The sequence below is a fragment of the Montipora capricornis genome, chromosome 7 (assembly GCF_036669925.1).
Source record: "Montipora capricornis isolate CH-2021 chromosome 7, ASM3666992v2, whole genome shotgun sequence".
Lineage (NCBI taxonomy): Eukaryota > Metazoa > Cnidaria > Anthozoa > Scleractinia > Acroporidae > Montipora > Montipora capricornis.
Window position 1 is genome coordinate 31,203,534 of NC_090889.1, and position 20,682 is coordinate 31,224,215.

Below are 20,682 nucleotides of genomic sequence, written 5' to 3' on the forward strand. Positions count from 1 at the left end.
CATCATTGTTATTCCATCCACAAACTGATGATGGCACAGGAGTTGCCGAAACACGTCTTCTTTCAAATTTAAAAGTCTTGTGCTCTTCATTAAGATTGTTACAAAATTGCTGCTTTTATGTCCTTTTATAAACATTATGTGTCTATACAGTTAACAGGACATCAGCGCTAAATATTGATGGTCGTTATTCCAGCATGCTGCGAATGGCACTGAACATCAAGTGGAAGGACAAGATCTCAAATGCAGTACTGTTTTAAGACCTTGAGACCGGATCACAGAGGGTCAGACCGAGGAGATTGCGGTTACATTGCCAGACACGATGACCTGATTGCCAACAAAACCATCTCTGTTGGGCTCCCGCCCATGGATGGAGACGACAGGGCAGATCTAAGTACCCATTTGTTGACACGACATTAGATGTAGTAGTGGTAGTGGTAGTGGTGGCGGTGGCAGTGGCAGTGGTAGTGGCAGTGGAAGTGGTAGTGGTAGTGGTAGTAGTGGCAGTGGCAGTGGCAGATGCAGTGGTAGTGGTAGTGGTAGTGGCAGTCATAGAGGTAGTAGTGGCAGTGGCAGTGGCAGTGGTAGTAGTGGCAGTGGCAGTGGCAGTGGTAGTGTTAGCAGTGGCAGTGGCAGTGGCAGCGGTAGTAGTAGTAGTAGTAGTAGTAGTAGTAGTAGTAGTAGTAGTAGTAGTAGTAGTAGTAGTAGTAGTATGCGCGTTTGCACACAAAAGGCATCGCGCTATTTACAAATTGACTTCAAAAGGTAAAAGAACTACCAGCATTTGATATCATTACAAGACAGTACTTTCCCCTCAGCTATCCAAAGACGTAAATTTTAGTAAAGGCAAAGCACACAACAAGGTCTATTTAGTTTGGAAAAAAATGAAAAACGTATACCCCACATGTGCTACAATCTATGGCTACTTACATCAACATAATTTGCATTAATATAACGAGACTCTGGTTCATTTTCCATCAGAGAAAGAATTACTCGAGAGTGGTCGTCTGCAAAAAAAAAAGAAAAGAGTACAGAAGCAAGACATAATCTAGTTTCCTTTCGCGTATTACTAGATAATGTTTAAAAAACAAACTTACATGCCACTATATTTCCGTATCTATTTTTTGGTTGATTTTCTGGTCTGTCACTGTGACTCCATGAGCGCATTTTCAAGTGGACATTTTTCAAAGACTGCAAAGGAAGTCAAAACAAGAAAAATGTGAAACATTGCGTATTTAGAGGAAAACTTTTTTTTTTATTTTTTTGGCACAAACATGGCCTTCCTATCACGTGAGTGCAATCAAAAAATTCAGAGAGTAACAACAGATTGACGCAAAAAGACACCGTTCTCCCTTCTCAGTTTTCGCTTTCTAGCATCGACTACGAAGCAGCAAACCTGTGCTGTACACGTGCTGTACACGACTTACAGGGGCGAAAGATAGATGTTGTGCGAATTGCCATGGTTAGCTAGGTCGGATGGTCAAAAAGTTTGAAGATCTTTGCGTAAATGATGACATTGATGCCAAAAATGTCAACCACATTTCCAGGAGGAAGATTTGTATGAACGATGTGAATGTTGAGGTAAAAATTACCGGGTAAAATGCGCGACGTTTCGACCGAACTTCGGTCATTATCAAGCTTAAAAGTGAAGATAAAATTTTGCATACATAAATATAAAACTAAGGAGTAAAAGTATGTAAAGTATGAAAATGTACAAAAGGGGGTGTTAAAAACATGCTAGAATAAAAATGGATTAAAACACTTTCGCACGAATTGAGTCTGACTGTACATTCAGGCTTGGTCTCAGTTCATTAATTAAAAACATTTCATAAATGAGACAGTCAAACTTGCTCTTGCACTTTTTTAAGATAGTTAAATTCCTCGTAAGGTCATTGGGCACATAGGAATGTTCCACACGGAAATGCTTTCCAATGGAGGAAGACGCATTCTTGTGCTCGTCAACGCGTTGATGCAAATGCCGCCGTGTGTAACCAACATAACCTGCATCACACAGGTCACATTTAAACTGATAAACAAGGGATTGTTGGTTGACAATGGGAGGCTTGACTTCGCGCGGTTTCAGATGCTGTTTAATCTTGTGGCTAACAAACACGGGCCGGACGGTCACTTGAATTTTCTGGCTCAGATCTCTAAGTTGTGCTCTCACAATATCGGCTGAAGACTGGTCCTTAAATGGCAGAACCACAGGAACCGCTTTTAATTCGTTGTTAACAGCTGGTAACTCGCGAACAGGTTGATCAGAAGCTTTGACTGCAATGAAGCGCGAGATGGTGGAATTAATTAACCTGTCTGGATAGCTAAGACGAGAAAACACCATTTTGAGCCGATCACATTCACCGGAAAAGTATGACCAGTTAGATGAGAGGCGGAACGCACGATCAAGCATAGTTTTCAATAAGCCGCGCTTGTAGCGATCATCAACATGGCTCTTGTAATGCAGCAAAAGGCCAGTGTTGGTAGGTTTGACATACACTTTGGTTTGGATTTGTGTAGATTTTTTAAGGAGCTGTGTGCCCAGAAACGGAAGCATTCCATTATTCTCAATCTCCATAGTGAACTTAACCGAGGGGTGGCAGTGGTTAAGAGTCTCGAGGAATTCATTAGCTGATGCTATATTTGGCACAATAGTTAACGTGTCATCCACATATCTCCTGTAGTATGCGGGCATCTTGCCATCGCGCTCGAGCGTTTCTTCTATGCTGCACATAAAAACGTTCGCCAATAAGGGTCCGAGCGGGGAGCCCATAGCGACACCATCTGTCTGCTCATAGAGTTGACCGTTGAACAGAAAAAGTTGGTCCTTCGTTACGCCTCTTAGGAGATCAACCAGGTCTTGCTTACTGAGGTTGAGGCCGTGCGTTACATTGAACCAATCGTTCATGAAAGCTTTATACGCAAGAATATGTATTGTCTCTTCCAGTGGTACATTGGTGAATAATGAAGAGACATCGAAAGAAACGAGCATATCCCCACTATTGATTGTCCTATGTGCCCAATGACCTTACGAGGAATTTTACTATCTTAAAAAAGTGCAAGAGCAAGTTTGACTGTCTCATTTATGAAATGTTTTTAATTAATGAACTGAGACCAAGCCTGAATGTACAGTCAGACTCAATTCGTGCGAAAGTGTTTTAATCCATTTTTATTCTAGCATGTTTTTAACACCCCCTTTTGTACATTTTCATACTTTACATACTTTTACTCCTTAGTTTTATATTTATGTATGCAAAATTTTATCTTCACTTTTAAGCTTGATAATGACCGAAGTTCGGTCGAAACGTCGCGCATTTTACCCGGTAATTTTTACCTCAATTTGTTTTAAAAAGCCTTTACTTATAAGGATGTGAATGTTTGGGAAGAAAACTGAAAGTTTCGCCCAGAGTGCTGTGACGTTCTCCACGTAACGTCAAATATGATGATTGCACGTCGTTGTCAGGACGATAACGGCTAAGAAATGTACCACAATGTAAAACGCACGTGAGGGGCGTGAAGACCGACGATTGCTTTTGTTCATTAAACAGTGTCAAACATGTTCAATCGAAGTTCAGTTGAATGAGTTCAAAAGTGTTTAAACTTTGCTTCAACAACCATCCAACATTTCTTTAGTTATCGCGAATGTTGAATGAAGTTTCCTCTTTCAAGGTTGTTGGGTATGCGCATGCGCACTAATCGGTCTCTCACTGACGTATCCATTTCCGTATCCATAGTAACAATCACGACTGGCGCCTGGGACTGACCAATGAGGCCTTCAGATCTCTAATGACGACATCAGGACGATGATAAAAGAAGAATGTATCATTCTAATATTCAACGCGTCGTCGAATCTCCGAATCCGATCTTCGATGGTTAACAAACAAAATGAAGCTTGCGGAAACGAACCACCCAGGATTGAATTTAACCCTACTTTCCAACTTCTTAACCAAACACATTTTTTTCACATTGGCATTATTTTTGTGATGTTTCCTTTAACAAGTCACGTTAAAGAATGGCAACGAAGTAACAGCAAAAACTAAGTACTTACTTCAAATTCCTGATTGAATCTGTAGTCATCGTCGAGGTGCAAACTTTTTACATGGCGAGAAAAGTCATCCACTTGAATGGCACCATGTTTTAATCCTGTACAAAAAGGACAACAACAACAATCTTTTATTTCACATCCAAACTTCAGAGACAGGATAGGTTTACATTCTTTTATGATAATGGAAAAAACGAGGGAGAAAGAAAATGAAGTTAAAGACGGAAGTCTAGAAACTAAAGCCCCTTTTAGGGCCGATTTACACGATACGATTTTGTCGCATGCGACAAGCTCACGACAGGCCTACGACATGACTTACGATTGTCGCAGTGTTTTAAAACATGTTTTAAATGCTACGACATTTTTTCTGGCGTACACAACAATCGTAAATCATGTCGTGGGCCTGTCGTAAGTCGTTGTCGCATGCGACAAAGTCGTACCGTGTAAATCGGCCCTTACACATGCCGACCTCCAGAGATGTGCTCGGCATCTCTATAATTTCTGGCACAAGTGCTTGCTATGCCTTTTGCAAGCTTGTAATGTTTGGACACGAAACAATTACCATGCCGTGCCCGAAAAACATTGGTGCTATGCTTGCTACGCCTTTTGCAAGCTTGTCCTGTTTTGACACGAAAAAATTACCATGCCGTGCCCGAAAAACATTGGTACGGTACCAAGATCTGGGAGTGCCGTACCAGATTTTAGTGCTACATGTAGTGTAAAGCGGGCTAAAATGAAAAAACGTTTTCGTTGTAGCTCCTAGCTATTAAATGATATTTTTAAAGTACTACTATGATCAAATAATTAATTCTTCTTTTCTTTGGATTTCAATACTATGTTAACTAAACGCTACGCGACCCAAGACTTGATTTCAAAAGGACACCCAATTATCTTAACTGGAATTTTCCTATTTAATGGTCCGCCATTACTAAGGGTGTATTTAAATGACACCGCGACGAACTCAGACCAGCATGAGATTGTTTCGGCCTTCATACATTTCTTTTTTTTTTTGCGTTTTCATGAGAACGGCCTGACAATGGACTCGGTCCGGTCAAACTTCGTCTCGGTTGCTGGACCGAAACGAGAAACTCTCGTACAGATCTGAGTTCGTACCGTTCGCACGAAAATAGGGAGCTTTTTGAGTCACGGATGGCAACCGGAAGTTAATTTGTCTTGAAACAACCACATTTATATTACTAAGTATGTTTTCTCTGGACCTATTAGAGCAAATTACTTTAAAACTATGAGAGACACAACTATCCTGGCATGCGGAAAGTCCACTTCCGCTTGCCGCCCGTAGCTCAAAAACCTCGTTTGCTGAAGCAAAACTCAGGCCGGGTCCAGATTTTTCGAGCTTGTATACTGTTGGGCCAGCGATAAAACATATCATTTCGTTCCGAAACCAGGCACTATAAGCATTTCGTCCCGGTTTCATGTAAACGGGTGCAAAAATTTCATGCCGGTAAAAGTTCACACCGGTTTGATGTCATCCCGGTCTCATGTAAATACACCCTCACTTTAAAGTCTTGAGAGAGCTGGATCGAGGAGAAAAATGATGTCAAACACTCACTAGTTAAGACTGCAATACGTGTGTACGCGGTTCAATTAATATGCAACACAGGAGTTTCGGGTTTTCAGACTTTTAAATTCGTGTTTTTCGTATATAACAAGCTGCATTTACAAGCAAGTGAATAAATGACGTCACTTTTCCACAGATCCAACCCTCTGAGGTCCGTCCAATCGGTTAGTTTTGAACGTGAGTAATGGCGGACTGTGAAAACCAAAACTTACACTCAAATTAAACAGACTTTGGATAAAATTCAAAGCTCAAATTTTTGCCAGTCAGGTGTTAAGCGGATGTCCTTGCAATGAAGTGTTCTATTGGCGTCTCTTAGTGTGACTGTCGCTGTCTGTTTTAGTTCCAATTCTTTGATTGCACCGCGCAAACTCACGTGATAAGACGGCCATGGTGGTGCCAAAACGATAGCAAAATGTAGCTCAAGTTCTGCAAAATAATCGAGTCAAATCCCAAAAGACTTTCGTGTTATCGTTCTTTCCACCAACATGGCAAATGTGGACGTGAGGTACAATCAAAGAATTCCCCTTACCATGCGATTCGCCCAAATCTACAATAAACAACGCCGTTACAGGAACAATCCTTCAGCTCTTTTCTTACAGCAAGATTATCACCATAAAAACCATATTTTTAATAGTGAGGATTCTTTCCTACTTTATTACGAAAAATAAGGGGACAAATTCAAATTTCAAATAAAATTTCTTTCTGTATCAAAAGACCGACATCAGGAAATTTTAAATCTCAAAAAGGTAAGACTCTGACTTTCCAGTATAACTTTCTAGCGTACTAAGCGTTTCGTGGCTGAACATTTTTCAAAAACTAAGTCCAGAATCTCCTTCACTTTGGTTTCAACATTTTCATTCTGGTTTTGATCGAAAGTCTCATAAATATTTGACAAAATTCAATTCTTTGAATTATATACTTTGTCAAATTACAATCGAAGTCGGAAAAACGGCAGTTTAATTTGACTTTCGTAATACTTGCCGGAAATGTCACTGCTTGAGGTCTGGATAAAGCTTGTATCCTCCATATTGTACGCCTCGTTCGTCCAAAGAATAGGTTATGGTATATTTTATTCAGTAGCGTAATAGACCTTATTCATAAATGGCGGTCACATTTATAATTCTTTTGTCCACGTGCAAATTAGCCTACCAAGCCTCATTTTAGAGCAAGAATTCTTTTCAATTCACTGTATGGTATCGAGGCTTGGTAGGCTAATTTGCACTTCGACAAAAGAATTATAAATTGGCCGCCATTTATGAATAAGGTCTATTGTTAAAAAAAATGTCTTGCATCTGTGGGATATTCAACCACAAATATTCTTCCTTCATAACCCAAACAATCTGGGATCATTTAAGTTCTGTTCCTATTTTGTTCCTTACAATCGTTCAAAAATCTAAATTTCAGAGTTCAGTTCCTTGATATTCTTGCTCACTTGAAAACTTGAAAGTAAGAAAAACTTGATTCATCATTTCCGAAGTCCTTTTCGCTAGAGCCCTCACACCAAAGGCCATGAACTGCGCAAATTCCTTGAAGAGATCTCCAAGCACTTAAATCCAAAATCCTTCAGCTTTTCTTGAAAAAACATATCATCTTTGTATTCAAATATGTCATTGTCTTTGAAAGCATTTTGTACGTAGTGGAAGCATGTGACCAGTGAAATATTCTATACCATACGTTCATCGCTCGTGGTATACAAACACAACCGATGACAGCTCAGCTCTACGGCAGTACACAACGCATGCGCAAGCCTAGATTTTTTCCGAAGCCGAAGTTGTTTCATTAACTGTAACAATCTTTCGCTAAGAATTCGTTTCAACTCCTTCGCACTGTCATAGGTTCGAGACTTTCTCAAGCCTGGATTTTCTAAGCTTTGTTGTGTGTTCATTAGTTGCCATTTGGCACTTATCTTGTTTCCCCGATGTGGCTTCAAAGTCTCATGGAATCTCTGGTCACGTGACAGTGAGGTAGAATAGACCATTTTACAGTTTTGTGTTCAGTTGCCAGGCCTTTAAATAAAAGTGAGGCTGGAGTTGACCTTGTGTCGATACAAACCTCACCGCTTTTCTTGTGTACATGGTTCGTTAGCATTACAACAAAATGATTTACATAAGAAAAGCAATGCGGTTTGTATCAAAGCAAGGTCAACTTCAGCCTCGCTTTTATTCAAAGGCCTGGTAACTGAGCACAAAACTGTAAAATGGTCTATTACAAACTGAACGACACTTACCTTAAAGTGGAAGTTCGATGAGAATTCTACCGATCTGTGGAGTGAACAAGAGAGTACATACCGTTCCCTCCTTTCTCTAGGAGGAAGTCTTATCTGCACGTAATCTCTTGGTCACTTCACAGATCGGTAGAATTCTCATCGAACTTCCACTTCCAGGTAAGTGTCGTTCAATTTTTAAGTTTCCTTGTCTGTGTGCATTTCAACTGGGACAATTGTCTTGAGCCAACTCTAAAGTTAGGCTTGTGTAAGCACAGAACTGTGTGTATCTGATAATACACGTGAAGGAATTAATCTTGAAAAATGTCTCCCAAGACGTAATACGCACTTCGTACAGCGGATAGTTCCTTAAACTCATTTTTCGTTCTGGACCCGTAATGCCATGGTTGTCTTTATTCCAGGACATTTCGTTCAAAGTGCAAGTCGTTTCGTACCCAACGTTAGTCACTGATAGTTACTGTCCCCTGGTTTCATTGTATGATCGTTAGGTTACAAGTCAAATTAACGTCCTACCCAGAGTAGGCAGAGTAGTCAATTGGTTTCTCAAAAGGGGCTTTTCTGTCTTTAGTTCCATGATCGTTTCGTTCCAAGTTAAGGTTACTTCGAACCCAGCCCGTAACAGTCAATTCGATACGCGTGTTATATATATATAGCTCGACTTTATGCAAAAGAGATCAAATCTTACTTGAAATACCAATTAGGAGGCTTGGTCGTTTAGTTGGAGAAGCCGGAGAAGGGTCTGTCTGTACATTTAAAAAACCATTACAATAAAGTTTGCAACAACAGCGGAGTCGTCGCCTGAAAAAAAAAAAAAAAGGAAACGGTGTGTTGTTGAAGAACGTAGCCAGCATGACCTTTATAGATCGCAATTTCTACATGAAAAACGGTTAAGTAGGCCAGGGCTGCAGGGATGTACGGGTGGCGCAGTTGTGAGAGCACTCGCTTGCCACCAATGTGGCCCGGGTTCGATTCCCAGACTCGGCGTCATATGTGTGTTGATTTTATTGGGTCTCTACACTGCTCCGAGAGGTTTTTCTTCGTGTACTCCGATTTTCCTCTAGCCTCAAAAGCCAACATTTGATTTGACTTGCGTTAATTTGTTGACTTCAGTTTACAGTGTCCCCAATAAGAGCTCCAGCGTTATAAGGTTAGACACTTAAGGCCTGGCCAAAACGCTCGCAACATTTCAACGCAACATCTTGCAACATTCCTGGGCACAACATGTTGCGTACGTTTGGCCACCCCGTTGAGATATGTTGCGTGCGTTTGGCCAGTCCATTCAACACATGTTGCAAGACGTTGCGTTGAAATGTTGCGAGTGTTTGGCCAGGCCCTAATGAGCAACGCAATAACCAAGAACTCCGTTTATTCGTACCCACGAAAAAGAAAACAAAGTGCCTTCATTAGCAGACGTTATTTGTAGGTCACTGTGATTCCATTCACTTCTCTAACTTTTCATTGAACCTTTTTGCAATAACTCATATTAAACTTTTCATAACAAAACTGCCCATCAGAAATCGCAAAAACTCTCTAACCATTACTGGTATAATTATGAATATTTTACCTTAGCAAGAGACTGGCCCCGATCGCTGCTAGAACAACTAAAACTGCCAGTACCACAGCAAGAACGATAAAGACTGGATGATCCATTGTTGATCCCACAGAAGGGGTGGATGTTGCTGTCGTTTCGGTGGTTGAATTGTTCTCTGATTATAATTTTAAAAGAGGATAATTAAAACGATAAGCTAAAGGGAGCCAGGTAGCTCAAACTGCTCGAGCTTGCACCAACTTATGGAGAGACATAGTGACTGAAGTACATTAAATTTTCAAGTGAAGCTATGATCTTCGCAGTTATGAACCCGTGACCTCGCGATACCGATGCGACGCTCTAACCACCTGAGCTATGAAGCCACTGACGTTGGGAGCTGGTCTAACCAACTGAGCTATGAAGCCACTGACGTTGGGAGCTGGTCATTTGTGGGTTCTAATGGTCCCGTGAGGAATGAATCAATGATGAAATGGTATATGAAATTAATCATATATGAACTGCGGATATGAAATCAAGTGAGGCTATCACTCCTCACGGGACCATTAGAACCCACAAATGACCAACTCCCAACGTCAGTGGCTTCATAGCTCAGTTGGTTAGAGCGTCACACCGGAATCGCGAAGTCACAGGTTCAAACCCCGTTGAAGTCCTGAATTTTTTAGGCTTCTCTACGCAATTGTAAAAATTGCGTTCGTAACTGCGAAGATCATAGCTTCACTTGATTTCATATCCGCAGTTCATATATGATTCAGTGTTTCCTATATGTAATTTCATCTGCAAATGTTAAGACTTTCAAAACTTCTTGGATAAGGAGAATAACTTGAAGGCCCCTCTTTCATAATCATAATTGTAACTCTCTGGGGTGCAGGGATGGCGCAGTGGCGTGAGCACTCGCCTCCCACCAATGTGCCCCGGGTTCAGTTTGCAGGTTGGACATCATACATGTATGTGGGTTGAATTTCTTGGTTCTCTAATCTGGTCCTCCAGTTTTCCCTTCTCGATTGATATGAGTTAATTTGATTTGATTCAAGATTTCTGTGCTTGTGTCCCCAGTTAGTGCTCCAGTGCTTAACACTGTGGCCACCTAAATAATAACTATTATTTTATTATTTGGAACCATCACTGATCAGCATGAGTGGTCAACTTGCAAAGAACCTTCCCAAATAATGGTACCTGATTGACAAGACCACATGAATAACTTACAGTACCAACAGTATCCAAATTGAAGAAGTTGAAGTGCTAAAACTCATAAACACGGAAACCTACAGGTACATGTGGACCCAAGAGCAAAATCTTTTCCTCATCAGCACAAGGCTCATTGAGGTTATCGTTTTCCAAACAGTCAGTCAAGAATAAAGTACCGAGTATTGAGAGTGCACTGCGTAATGAGCTACAACTGTACGTGTACAAACATATCTCTGCAAATTTTAACCTGATATCCCAGATAATCACTGAGCAATGATGCTTTGAAAATTTGAATTCTTACAAAGAATGTAACGAATCATAATAGCCCTTTTGCCACCCAAGAATTCATCAGTTGGCTAATAACCTGCTCGTTATCAAAGCTAAAAGGCTTAAAATTAAGTTTAATAAGTTCTTTTACCTTTCGAAGTCAATTTGTAAATAGTATGATAACTTTTGTGAGCAAACGCGTATGTTAATGGCGCAAAATATAAACAATGACATCAGCAAAGATTCCCTTGCATATAATTTATAAGAATGTTTCTTCAACATAAACAAGAAAATTGCAGTCTTACCTCCACTATCATCAAGTATTGTATTGTGACATTGAGTACTTCCCTCAGAAGATACACAAACAGCTGTACACACATCAAACAAAGAATTGGAAGGTGTTTTAGAAAGTGTCACACAATACAAGTCATGTGTATTGCCTAGAAACATTAACCCACTGACCTCTGAACTGCCCCAGTGACATCGTCTGCCGACAGAGTAAAATCTATGAAGTCTCACTCCCAGGGGTCATTGGGTTAAAGGGGACATAGTTCTTGAGGGGATGTAGAGGTTGTTAATTAACCCAGTGACTCCTGAACCACTCCCCACCCCTCTGTCAATTGATGAGTAACATCGTCTGCTGTACACACATTTGTGCCACCAGAATCTATGGGGCCATACATGGCCGCAATTGACAAGTAAAATCACCTAGTGTTACACAGAGTAAAATCTACAGTATCAGTGTACCTCTTTGAAGGCAATTAATGGCAATTAATCTACCAGGCTGCCATTTTTCAAAAGCAGGATACAGCTTTATGCGGTGGATAAGTCAATATCAGCCAATTTAAAAGTGTGTACGAAAAACTCGGCCAATGCTTAACATGAAGTACATTTCATTCTCTGGATAGTGACTCATCCACTGGATAAAGTTGTCTGACCTTTGAACGACAAGAGCCTGCAGCCAAGTTAAGGGAAGACACCCTGCTCCTCCCAAATTTCATCAATAAACTAAAGTTAAAACACAGTGTTGAAACATAGTAAGAGACGAACAATACCTACACCTCTTTAACGATTCTGCTTATTAACTACGAGTGATATCAAGTCATGTTAACAACTGTCGCTTTCCTTCCTTTCAAGACCGTTAATTACCCTGAATTTCAAAAAGAGGTAAGAAAAACATTTCATGTCCACTTAAATACAACCGGCACCTTAATTCACTTATTTTGTATATATGATTACATACAGATGAGGTGATAATGAAGGAGTTGCTTGGTATAAAAGGGTTTTGTACGTAGCGGTACTATATCGTATCTTAATATTAGTGTTAGTATTGTAAGTAGTGTAAGTACAATATTGTAAGTAGTACTAGTTTTGAATTGTAAAGAGTGCTCATATTGTAAATAAAAAAACAAAACAAAAAAAACAACAACAAAAAATTATAGCCTGCAGAGTAGTCCTTTTTTCTAATGTTCGTAATGGCATACTGCCCTCCTCTCCCTGAGTGCAATTTTTTGACTCACCCCATCCTCTACTAGTCTCATTATCCAAAATGTTGGTCAATAATTTTTTCCAAAATAATTATGCCTGCTTTGCAAGCTAAACAACTGGGGCAAGATGGGAAAAAATCATTTTGGAAAAAAAAAACCGGGATTCCCTGTGACAGTTGCACAGACACACCACTATGAAAGGGGCATCAAAAGTACTACTGCATTGCATGAATTGCATTGCATGAATTGCATTACTGTACATGTACATTTCACAGTGTAAAAACCAGTGAAAAGCTTTGAAAGAGTGACTTTCAAATTTCTGTTGAGTGTCAAAAAACCAGCCATCACCTGGTTGCATTGGTGTTGCATTGCTACATGTTGGCTTGATCAAATCTCAAAAATATTGAATAGTTCGACGATAAGTAGCAAATCAAAAACCAAAAGCAAAAATAATATGATAATCAGTTTAAATTAGCAGTTTTTTAACCAGTGGGCAGCTCTATATCACCTTCAAAACTGGCTCTGCTGATGATGCATGCTTGGCTAAATCTGGAGTAGAACACTGTGTAGAGGAAATTGACAGGTGGATGATTTCAAACAAGTTAAAGTTGAATGATGATAAAACGGAACTCATTGTATTTAGCTCTAAATACCATCCAAGACCCTGTCTCAGCAACGTTCAGATTGGTAGTGAGTGTATAGAGCAGAGCAATACTGTACGCAATCTAGGTGTTTTGTTCGATCAAACTCTATCTTTTGGGGAACATGTAAGCAAATTATGCAAATCATCTCATTACTATGTTAGAAAAATTAGCAAGATTAGAAAATATCTAGATGAAAATTCTACTAAGACATTAGTCCCTGCATTTGTTTCACCAAAGCTGGACTATTGTAATGCTTTACTTATTGGACTTCCAAAATACCAAATAAGCGGACTTCAGTCAGTACTAAATACTGCGGCTCATATTATAACTTTTACTTGCAAATATGATCATATAACTCCTGTTCTAGTTAGACTACATTGGCGCCGTGTTTCCTATCGTATAAGGTTTAAAGTGCTACTGCTGACTTACAAAGCACTTAATGATTTATCTCCTGAATACCTATCTGAAGCTACTTAATACATGTAAGTCTATGCATACCCACAATCTTAGATCTCAGTCTCAACATCTGCTTAGTGTTCCTAAATCCAGAAGTGTTACCTATGGCGATAAAGCATTTTCGGTATGTGCTCCTAAGCTATGGAATGAACTGCCTTTTCAGTAGCGCATGTCGTCAAATTTACAAGCATTTAAATCAGGACTGAAGACGATTCTTTTTAAAATGGCCTATCTTTAGATGCGCATTTCCTTTATTATCTTGCATACTTTTATTTATTTTCTTTTGTTTCCTATTTTTTGTAGTGTAAGATGTAATTTGTAAATATTTTTTAACTATATATAATTATTATAGAAATTAGAATGGTAGAATGAAATTGTAAAAATTGTTTTAGAGTTAATATAAGGTTTAAAATTGTAAAGCGCTATGAATAATTAGTGTTAATAGCGCTATAGAAATGAATTATATTATTATTATATTATGGATTGTTGAATATTCCTGATTGCACCAGTTGTGATTTGCAAGTGTAACATCACTCAGAGGTTCTACTTAAATTGCAATTGTGGAAACCACTCTCTGAGACTTAAATAGCCTCTTTTACAAATACATTATGCAAATACAGTAGCCCTCCAAGTTTTAATTAATTAATATTACTCCAGTATAAATTGAATTGGATAATTCTACACTGCACTAAACTTCATCCTCAGATATTGAGTTTCCAGCATTCGGATTCCCTCATCAAACTAAATTGGGAAGTAAAATTTCCAAGTAACCAAAAGATACGAATTTATTAAACAGTTGACTCCTTGAAGGAAGACTTAACAGATTTTACTCTGTCTAACGCCAGATAATTTTACTCATCAACTGGGAGTATGCTCTGGCACCAGAGGAGTGAATGGGTTAACATCCAAAACAAAAATATACATGTAAATATAAAAATAATATAAATTACTGTATATAAAACAAAATTAATATAAAAATTTGGTTTTATCAACGGAGTTGATAATGTAAATTGGCCACCGTACAGAGATTCTAAAAGCTGACGTTTCGAGCGTTAGCCCTTCGTCAGAGCATTACATTATCAACTCCGTTGATAAAACCAAATTTTTGTATACTACTTCCCCACCGACGCAGCACCACAGTTTCTTTAGAAACTACCCCTTCATTCAAAATTAATATAAAGCTTGTTGGATTGATACATGAGATTAGTTATACCTATATCAGCACCATGTACCACATTGGGAGAACACCTGTTTTATGAGTCAAATGAATCATGAGTCATGAGTCAATGAGACTCACAGTCAATATAGCAATAATTTGTTGATTAAGCCTAAGCCCTCATTTCAGTGATTAGGCCTAAGCACTCTCTGAAATGTTAGCTTTCATTTTATGGTTTAATTAACTGCACTAACTCGTTGACTCATTGACTCATTGACTCATGACTCGTTGACTCATAAATACTTGACACTCCCACATTGGTTAAACTCATACCCAGTCATACACATGTACCGGTATCTCTTTGAAAAAACTCTTTCACCAAATACAGGCACTTACATTTTAAAGTCACATTAAATTGCTCTCCCAGAAAAGTTGAGTTATGACATATGTAAATTCCAGTATTCTTGATGGTGATATTTGGAATTGTTAGATTCTGAACAATCTTGGTTACGTTTGATGGCAATGTCCAGTTTATTGAAGATCCACTTAAAGAACAGCAAAGGGTGATATTGTGGCCTTCTTCTACACATACGTCTGAAAAAAATTAAAATAAGACAAAGGAATTACTTTTTTACACAAATTAATGTTGATGAAGTCTGACTACTGATGAGAGGTTGATGTTAACATTGTAGTTAATATTTTTTCTTGGATAAACATTTTTCAGACTAGTTTTTTTTTTTTTTTTTTTTGACTTTCCTTTGTTTTAGATTATGATATATCTATAAGAGAAAGAAACCAACATCATTGCTTTGTTGTTGAATCAGATGGTGCAAAGCAAACCAGCTACATGTAACATTATACTACCGAATGATCCTATAAATTATGCACTTGTACGGTGTTTGCTTCTGGCTAAGTACAAAGGTACAGGTGTGCAATGATTAATGTGACAGTTTACTGAGCAAGGAGCAAGAAAGACCAATGACAAGATGACTGTGACAAGGATATGACTGTTTATTTTGTTTTCTCTTTAATGGAAGAGACCTTGACTCCAAAGGCATCCTAGGACGCTCCCAGTTGACAAGCAAACTCGTCTGTCTCACTCCCAGAGGTCAATGGATGACTGGGTCTTGCAAGAATGAGGAGTTTTAAGGCATAATGATGTCCAACAGCAATGACAAGTCAAAATCTCTGGTCCTTTGCAATAACTATTAACCCATCTCTGACTCACTTTGTACAGACTGTATTTTGCACAGACAGAGTATTATGTACAGAAACAGTTATTGCCATTGACTCAATTAAGCAATAATATTCCAAGTTTCCCTTTCATGAAGAGGCAGCCACTGACAAACGTGGAGACACCAATTTTAGTCAGTTCAAATTTTTTGTCCCGCATAATTTACTATCTTTGACAACCTCTATGTGTAGCTTTTTAACTGCAGCATAATTATGATCATGACCACATAACACATTTACTATCTTTGACGACCTCTATGTGTAGCTTTTAAACTGCAGCATAATTATGATCATGACCACGTAACACATTACTATCTTTGACGACCTCTATGTGTAGCTTTGAAACTGCAGCATAATTATGATCATGACCAAACAACACATTACTATCTTTGACGACCTCTACATGTATGTGTAGCTTTTATACTGCAGCATAATTATGATCATGACCAAATAACACATTACTATCTTTGACGACCTCTATGTGTAGCTTTTAAACTGCAGCATAATTATGATCATGACCACATAACACATTACTATCTTTGACGACCTCTATGTGTAGCTTTTAAACTGCAGCATAATTATGATCATGACCACATAACACATTACTATCTTTGACGACCTCTACGTGTAGCTTTTAAACTGCAGCATAATTATGATCATGACCACATAACACATTACTATCTTTGACGACCTCTATGTGTAGCTTTTAAACTGCAGCATACCATATTTACCCGTGTATAGGTCGATCCCATGTATAAGTCGACCCCCCATTTTTGATGGCAAAAAATGCAATTTCTTAATTTCTTTGTCAAATGTTCATGGGACACTAATCTTGTATTCTTCGATTTCTGGAAATGTGGATGCACAAAAAAATCAGGGCCTCAAGCGCTTAATAGTTTTGTTGTTCAGCAGCTGTTGTATATGCGGGCGTTTTGTCCTTGAGTTTCGAAAAAGTTATCTGAAAATCGAACATGTAAACCTCAAACTCACCTGTTTCGTTGTTCAAGGATAAAGGGCTTTAGAGGATAAGCACAATGCAACATCACAGAAGCAGGAGTCAATCTTTGAAAATAACTTGCGAACGATGCGAAAATGTGCAAGGTTTAATTGGTCCTTGACTTACAATTTCTCAAATGACAAACAAAACAAAACTCATAAACCAAACAATACGAAGTTTGCAAAAGCATTTAAATCTGCCAGGTTTGTATAAAGAATAAAAAACAATCATTACCAACCAGCATTTTCACGCAAACATGAGTGACGATGCTTGCACGCAAACACGAGGTATTGCGCCAGGTTACTAAGCCGTTGAACGATCGTGTTTTATTTGAAGAAACAGAAATGCCTTATAGAGCTTTCTGCCTTTGGAAAACGAAAATTTCCAGTGTCTATTTCATATTTGTGCTTGTGAGTATCTTCAACATTTAGAGTTGGACAAATCCTTTTCTATTTCAACTGGAATTGCTTACATTCGTTTTGAAGTCTTTTGTCATTCATTTTGAAGTCTTCTACAATGTACGTCGGCTTTTGTCCATTGCGTTCGTTATGCCCAAGACAACATTATTATGTTAATTTTGAATAAATTACTTAGCTGGAACTTGGCTCAAAATCTTTGACCCGTGTATAAGTCGAGGGCGATTTTTGGAGCTTCTTTTGAGGCCATAAAAGGTCGACTTATACACGGGTAAATACGGTAATTATGATCATGACCAAACAACACATTACTATCTTTGACGACCTCTATGTGTAGCTTCTAAACTGTAGCATAATTATGATCATGACCACATAACACATTACTATCTTTGACGACCTCTACGTGTAGCTTTTAAACTGCAGCATAATTATGATCATGACCACATAACACATTACTATCTTTGACGACCTCTATGTGTAGCTTTTAAACTGTAGCATAATTATGATCATGACCACATAACACATTACTATCTTTGACGACCTCTATGTGTAGCTTTTAAACTGCAGCATAATTATGATCATGACCAAACAACACATTACTATCTTTGATGACCTGAGCTACATGTAGCTTTTAAACTGCAGTATAATTATGACCATGACCAAATAATGCATTACTGTCTTTGACGACCTCTTCGTGTAGCTTTTAAACTGCAGCATAATTATGATCATGACCACATAACACATTACTATCTTTGACGACCTCTACGTGTAGCTTTTAAACTGTAGCATAATTTTGATCATGACCACATAACACATTACTGTCTTTGACGACCTCTTCGTGTAGCTTTTAATTAAACTGCAGCATAGTTATGATCATGACCAAATAGCACATTTTAAAATGAAATCAGAGTAGCCAATAGCATTCCTAACCAAAGTTCGTGCCCCAATCTCATTTAATGCAAACAATTTCTTTTGTTTTGGTAAATTAAAGCAAAGCTGCTGATCACGTGAGAGAAAACAATGGGATCAAAGAAGCACATTTTCAGCGATGACACTTATACCCTACAGTCACCAATTAATTCTCCCCGGAACAACCCATAAAATTTGTGTTCAAGTTGAACAGATACATAAATATTTCACTGCAAACCAAAAACCATTAACTTAACAAAATCACATCACAAAAGAATGAGGTTGTAATATAACACTTAAGATAAGCACTTCACTTAGGTAAACCACATTCAAGAAAATAATGTTCATCAATTCAGCTTCAACAATCCGCATTGTTTTGACTTCAAATAGAAAAATAACAAAACATTCCGGGGGTTGGAATTTTACCAAAACGCTCGTACTTGTCTCAAGATTACTATTTATTAACAAAAATTGACTGCATGGAAGGGAAAGATCTTGTTACAAAGATTAATCTTCTCTCCACCACGAAGTAATTTAATTCACGCGCTGGATGACTCGGCATCGATCATGCAGTTAAGAAAACAAATAACAATCAAAAATTCTACAAGATAAAAACAATACTTTGGATAACGAAATTCGGGCGAGTAGAAAAGGTCGTTTAATTTTCGTTTTATGAAATCTGTGTCATTTAGATCACAGAAATGGGCGCATATGCCAGCTTTGACTGTAATTAAAACATTTAGTCTTACTCCTTTTTAGTACAATACTGTACGTGCGTGAATTTCAGCGTCAGACAACCGGATGTCAAATGAAAACAAGTCCAGCTGAATGCCCACAAACTAGAGTTTTAAAAGTACATGTCCACAATGAAACTATCAGCTTATTAAGAACATCAACAATATAGGTGCAAATCTAAGAAGGAAAGATGCCATTTTTAGGTTTTATCTAAGAGAAATTTATATTACTGTAAATCCCGCCAGCTTCAACGCTGAAATCGATCGATCCATTTCATTTCATTTTCAGTTGACAGTTGTTCCATACTCTTTTAGTAAATTAAGAATGGCAAAAAAAAGGAGGCTTTAAGTATTCCGATTGCAAATAAACTCGTGCAAATAAAGCTTTGCCTTACCGTGAGAAGAAACCAGCTCACTTAGCCCCAAAGACAGACACGTAGCAAGCAATAAAGTCAAATAAACAAAACTGTCCGCCCAGGAACTTGAACTGAATATGTCACGGCCTCTAACCACAAATCTCTTAGTCATTCCTTTAATCCTTCAAAATGCATCAAAATCATGTCGCCCAGTCCACGCTGATAAAACTTTTCTGAAAAATCATATAATCTGTCGTAGCAGAATGCGAAGATGTGTTAAGGTGGCTTGATTTTTACAAGAACTTCCTTTTCTGCTATGTGCCGCCATCTTCGGTTGAATAGATCACGTGGGCTGCAGATGCTGAAAGCCCTCAGGTCACAGGCACCCCAAGCTGAGGACAAAGTTAGAGACTGACTTGAGCGGAAGTTGTTCCAAACAGAGTATTGCAAAATAATTCTCCGCGTTAATTTTGGTGGGAATCACTTCTCAAAACTGCACGGGTCCAGTATTCGAGCGATTCCGGTACCGAAATCTCGTAATGCATCGATGGTCAAGATATGATTCCTAATTTCCGGCAACAGGTCATTTCAGGTCTGAAAGTTTCTTTTCCTTCTGCATACTTACGGCATTTATAATAAAGACGAATTATCCAGCGGAGACTAGTTATCCAGCAATCACTTCGGATTTACGCTTCATAATTGCGAGCAACCACTTGCAATGTATAAGAGTGCGTCCGTAGCCCGAGAAAGTGGAATAATTTCAATTTAAATATGAAGATGAGTTTCATTTGAGAGAGTCTTTGAGCTTCGAAATCAATCCAAAATCAAGCTTTGTCACCTTCTTGCCGCAATTAGTAGAGGCGGTAAAACATGTATCGTTTCATAAGATCCCTTTTAGATTAATCTCTTTATAACTTGTGACACTGAGAATAAGTAAAATTCTTCAAACCCTTTAAGAGGATTCATAGGCTGAGGGTCAGCTAACAATTTTTTATGTTCGTTTTTTTTTTTGCGGCTTGATCCCCGGAAATGATCAGAATGTAAATTCACCTCTCCATTTCATACGCCGTCAGGTAGAAAAGTATTGAGGGTGAAGATGATTATCAGCTCAATGGTAAGCTCTAATCTCGTACCCAGATCTCCCATGGTCATTTCCAGTGACAGAGTGAGACCTGGGTACGATATTAGGGTATGCTCCTCATATAACACCAAATTCTCATGACCAACCAACGAAGAAATCTATGGAAGTACTCAGGAGAATAACCTATTATATCATGGGAATCCAAGGGTTAATAAGTAGTGCCACGTCCACATCAGGTAGCCTGTATATTAAACGTCTCAAAAACGTTTTCAGTCTCAAAGTTCAGCCTCATAAAAGAAAGTGGAGAAAAGATGGAGTAAACGTGGTGTAGTGGTTGGTCCCACACCCAAGGGGGGGGGGGGGGGGAGGTTAAGTT

At 38.6% G+C, this 20,682-nt stretch overlaps 2 protein-coding genes across 2 annotated transcripts in view; both read right to left on the reverse strand.

The window, feature by feature from the left end:
- Nucleotides 1-20,089, reverse strand: part of LOC138056906 (receptor-type tyrosine-protein phosphatase epsilon-like) — a 41,521-nt gene extending 21,432 nt beyond the window's left edge. The window contains exons 1-8 of the mRNA XM_068902847.1: nt 19,265-20,089; nt 14,977-15,174; nt 11,143-11,205; nt 9,401-9,542; nt 8,522-8,634; nt 4,040-4,134; nt 1,095-1,188; nt 928-1,004 (exon numbers count right to left, since the gene is read on the reverse strand). Of these exons, the coding sequence (XP_068758948.1) occupies nt 928-1,004; nt 1,095-1,188; nt 4,040-4,134; nt 8,522-8,634; nt 9,401-9,542; nt 11,143-11,205; nt 14,977-15,174; nt 19,265-19,397 (915 nt within the window). The 5' untranslated portion in view covers nt 19,398-20,089. The remainder of the gene's footprint in view (nt 1-927; nt 1,005-1,094; nt 1,189-4,039; nt 4,135-8,521; nt 8,635-9,400; nt 9,543-11,142; nt 11,206-14,976; nt 15,175-19,264) is intronic.
- LOC138056427 (uncharacterized) lies at nt 1,751-2,764 on the reverse strand. Its single transcript, XM_068902215.1, has one exon. The coding sequence runs from the start codon at nt 2,762-2,764 to the stop codon at nt 1,751-1,753; it is 1,014 nt and encodes a 337-aa protein (XP_068758316.1).
- Nucleotides 20,090-20,682: the final 593 nt, after the last annotated feature.

What these genes read in the sequence shown, in the direction of transcription:
- LOC138056427 (XM_068902215.1), bottom strand. Translation starts at nt 2,764, where the DNA reads ATGGGCTCCCCGCTCGGACCCTTATTGGCGAACGTTTTTATGTGCAGC.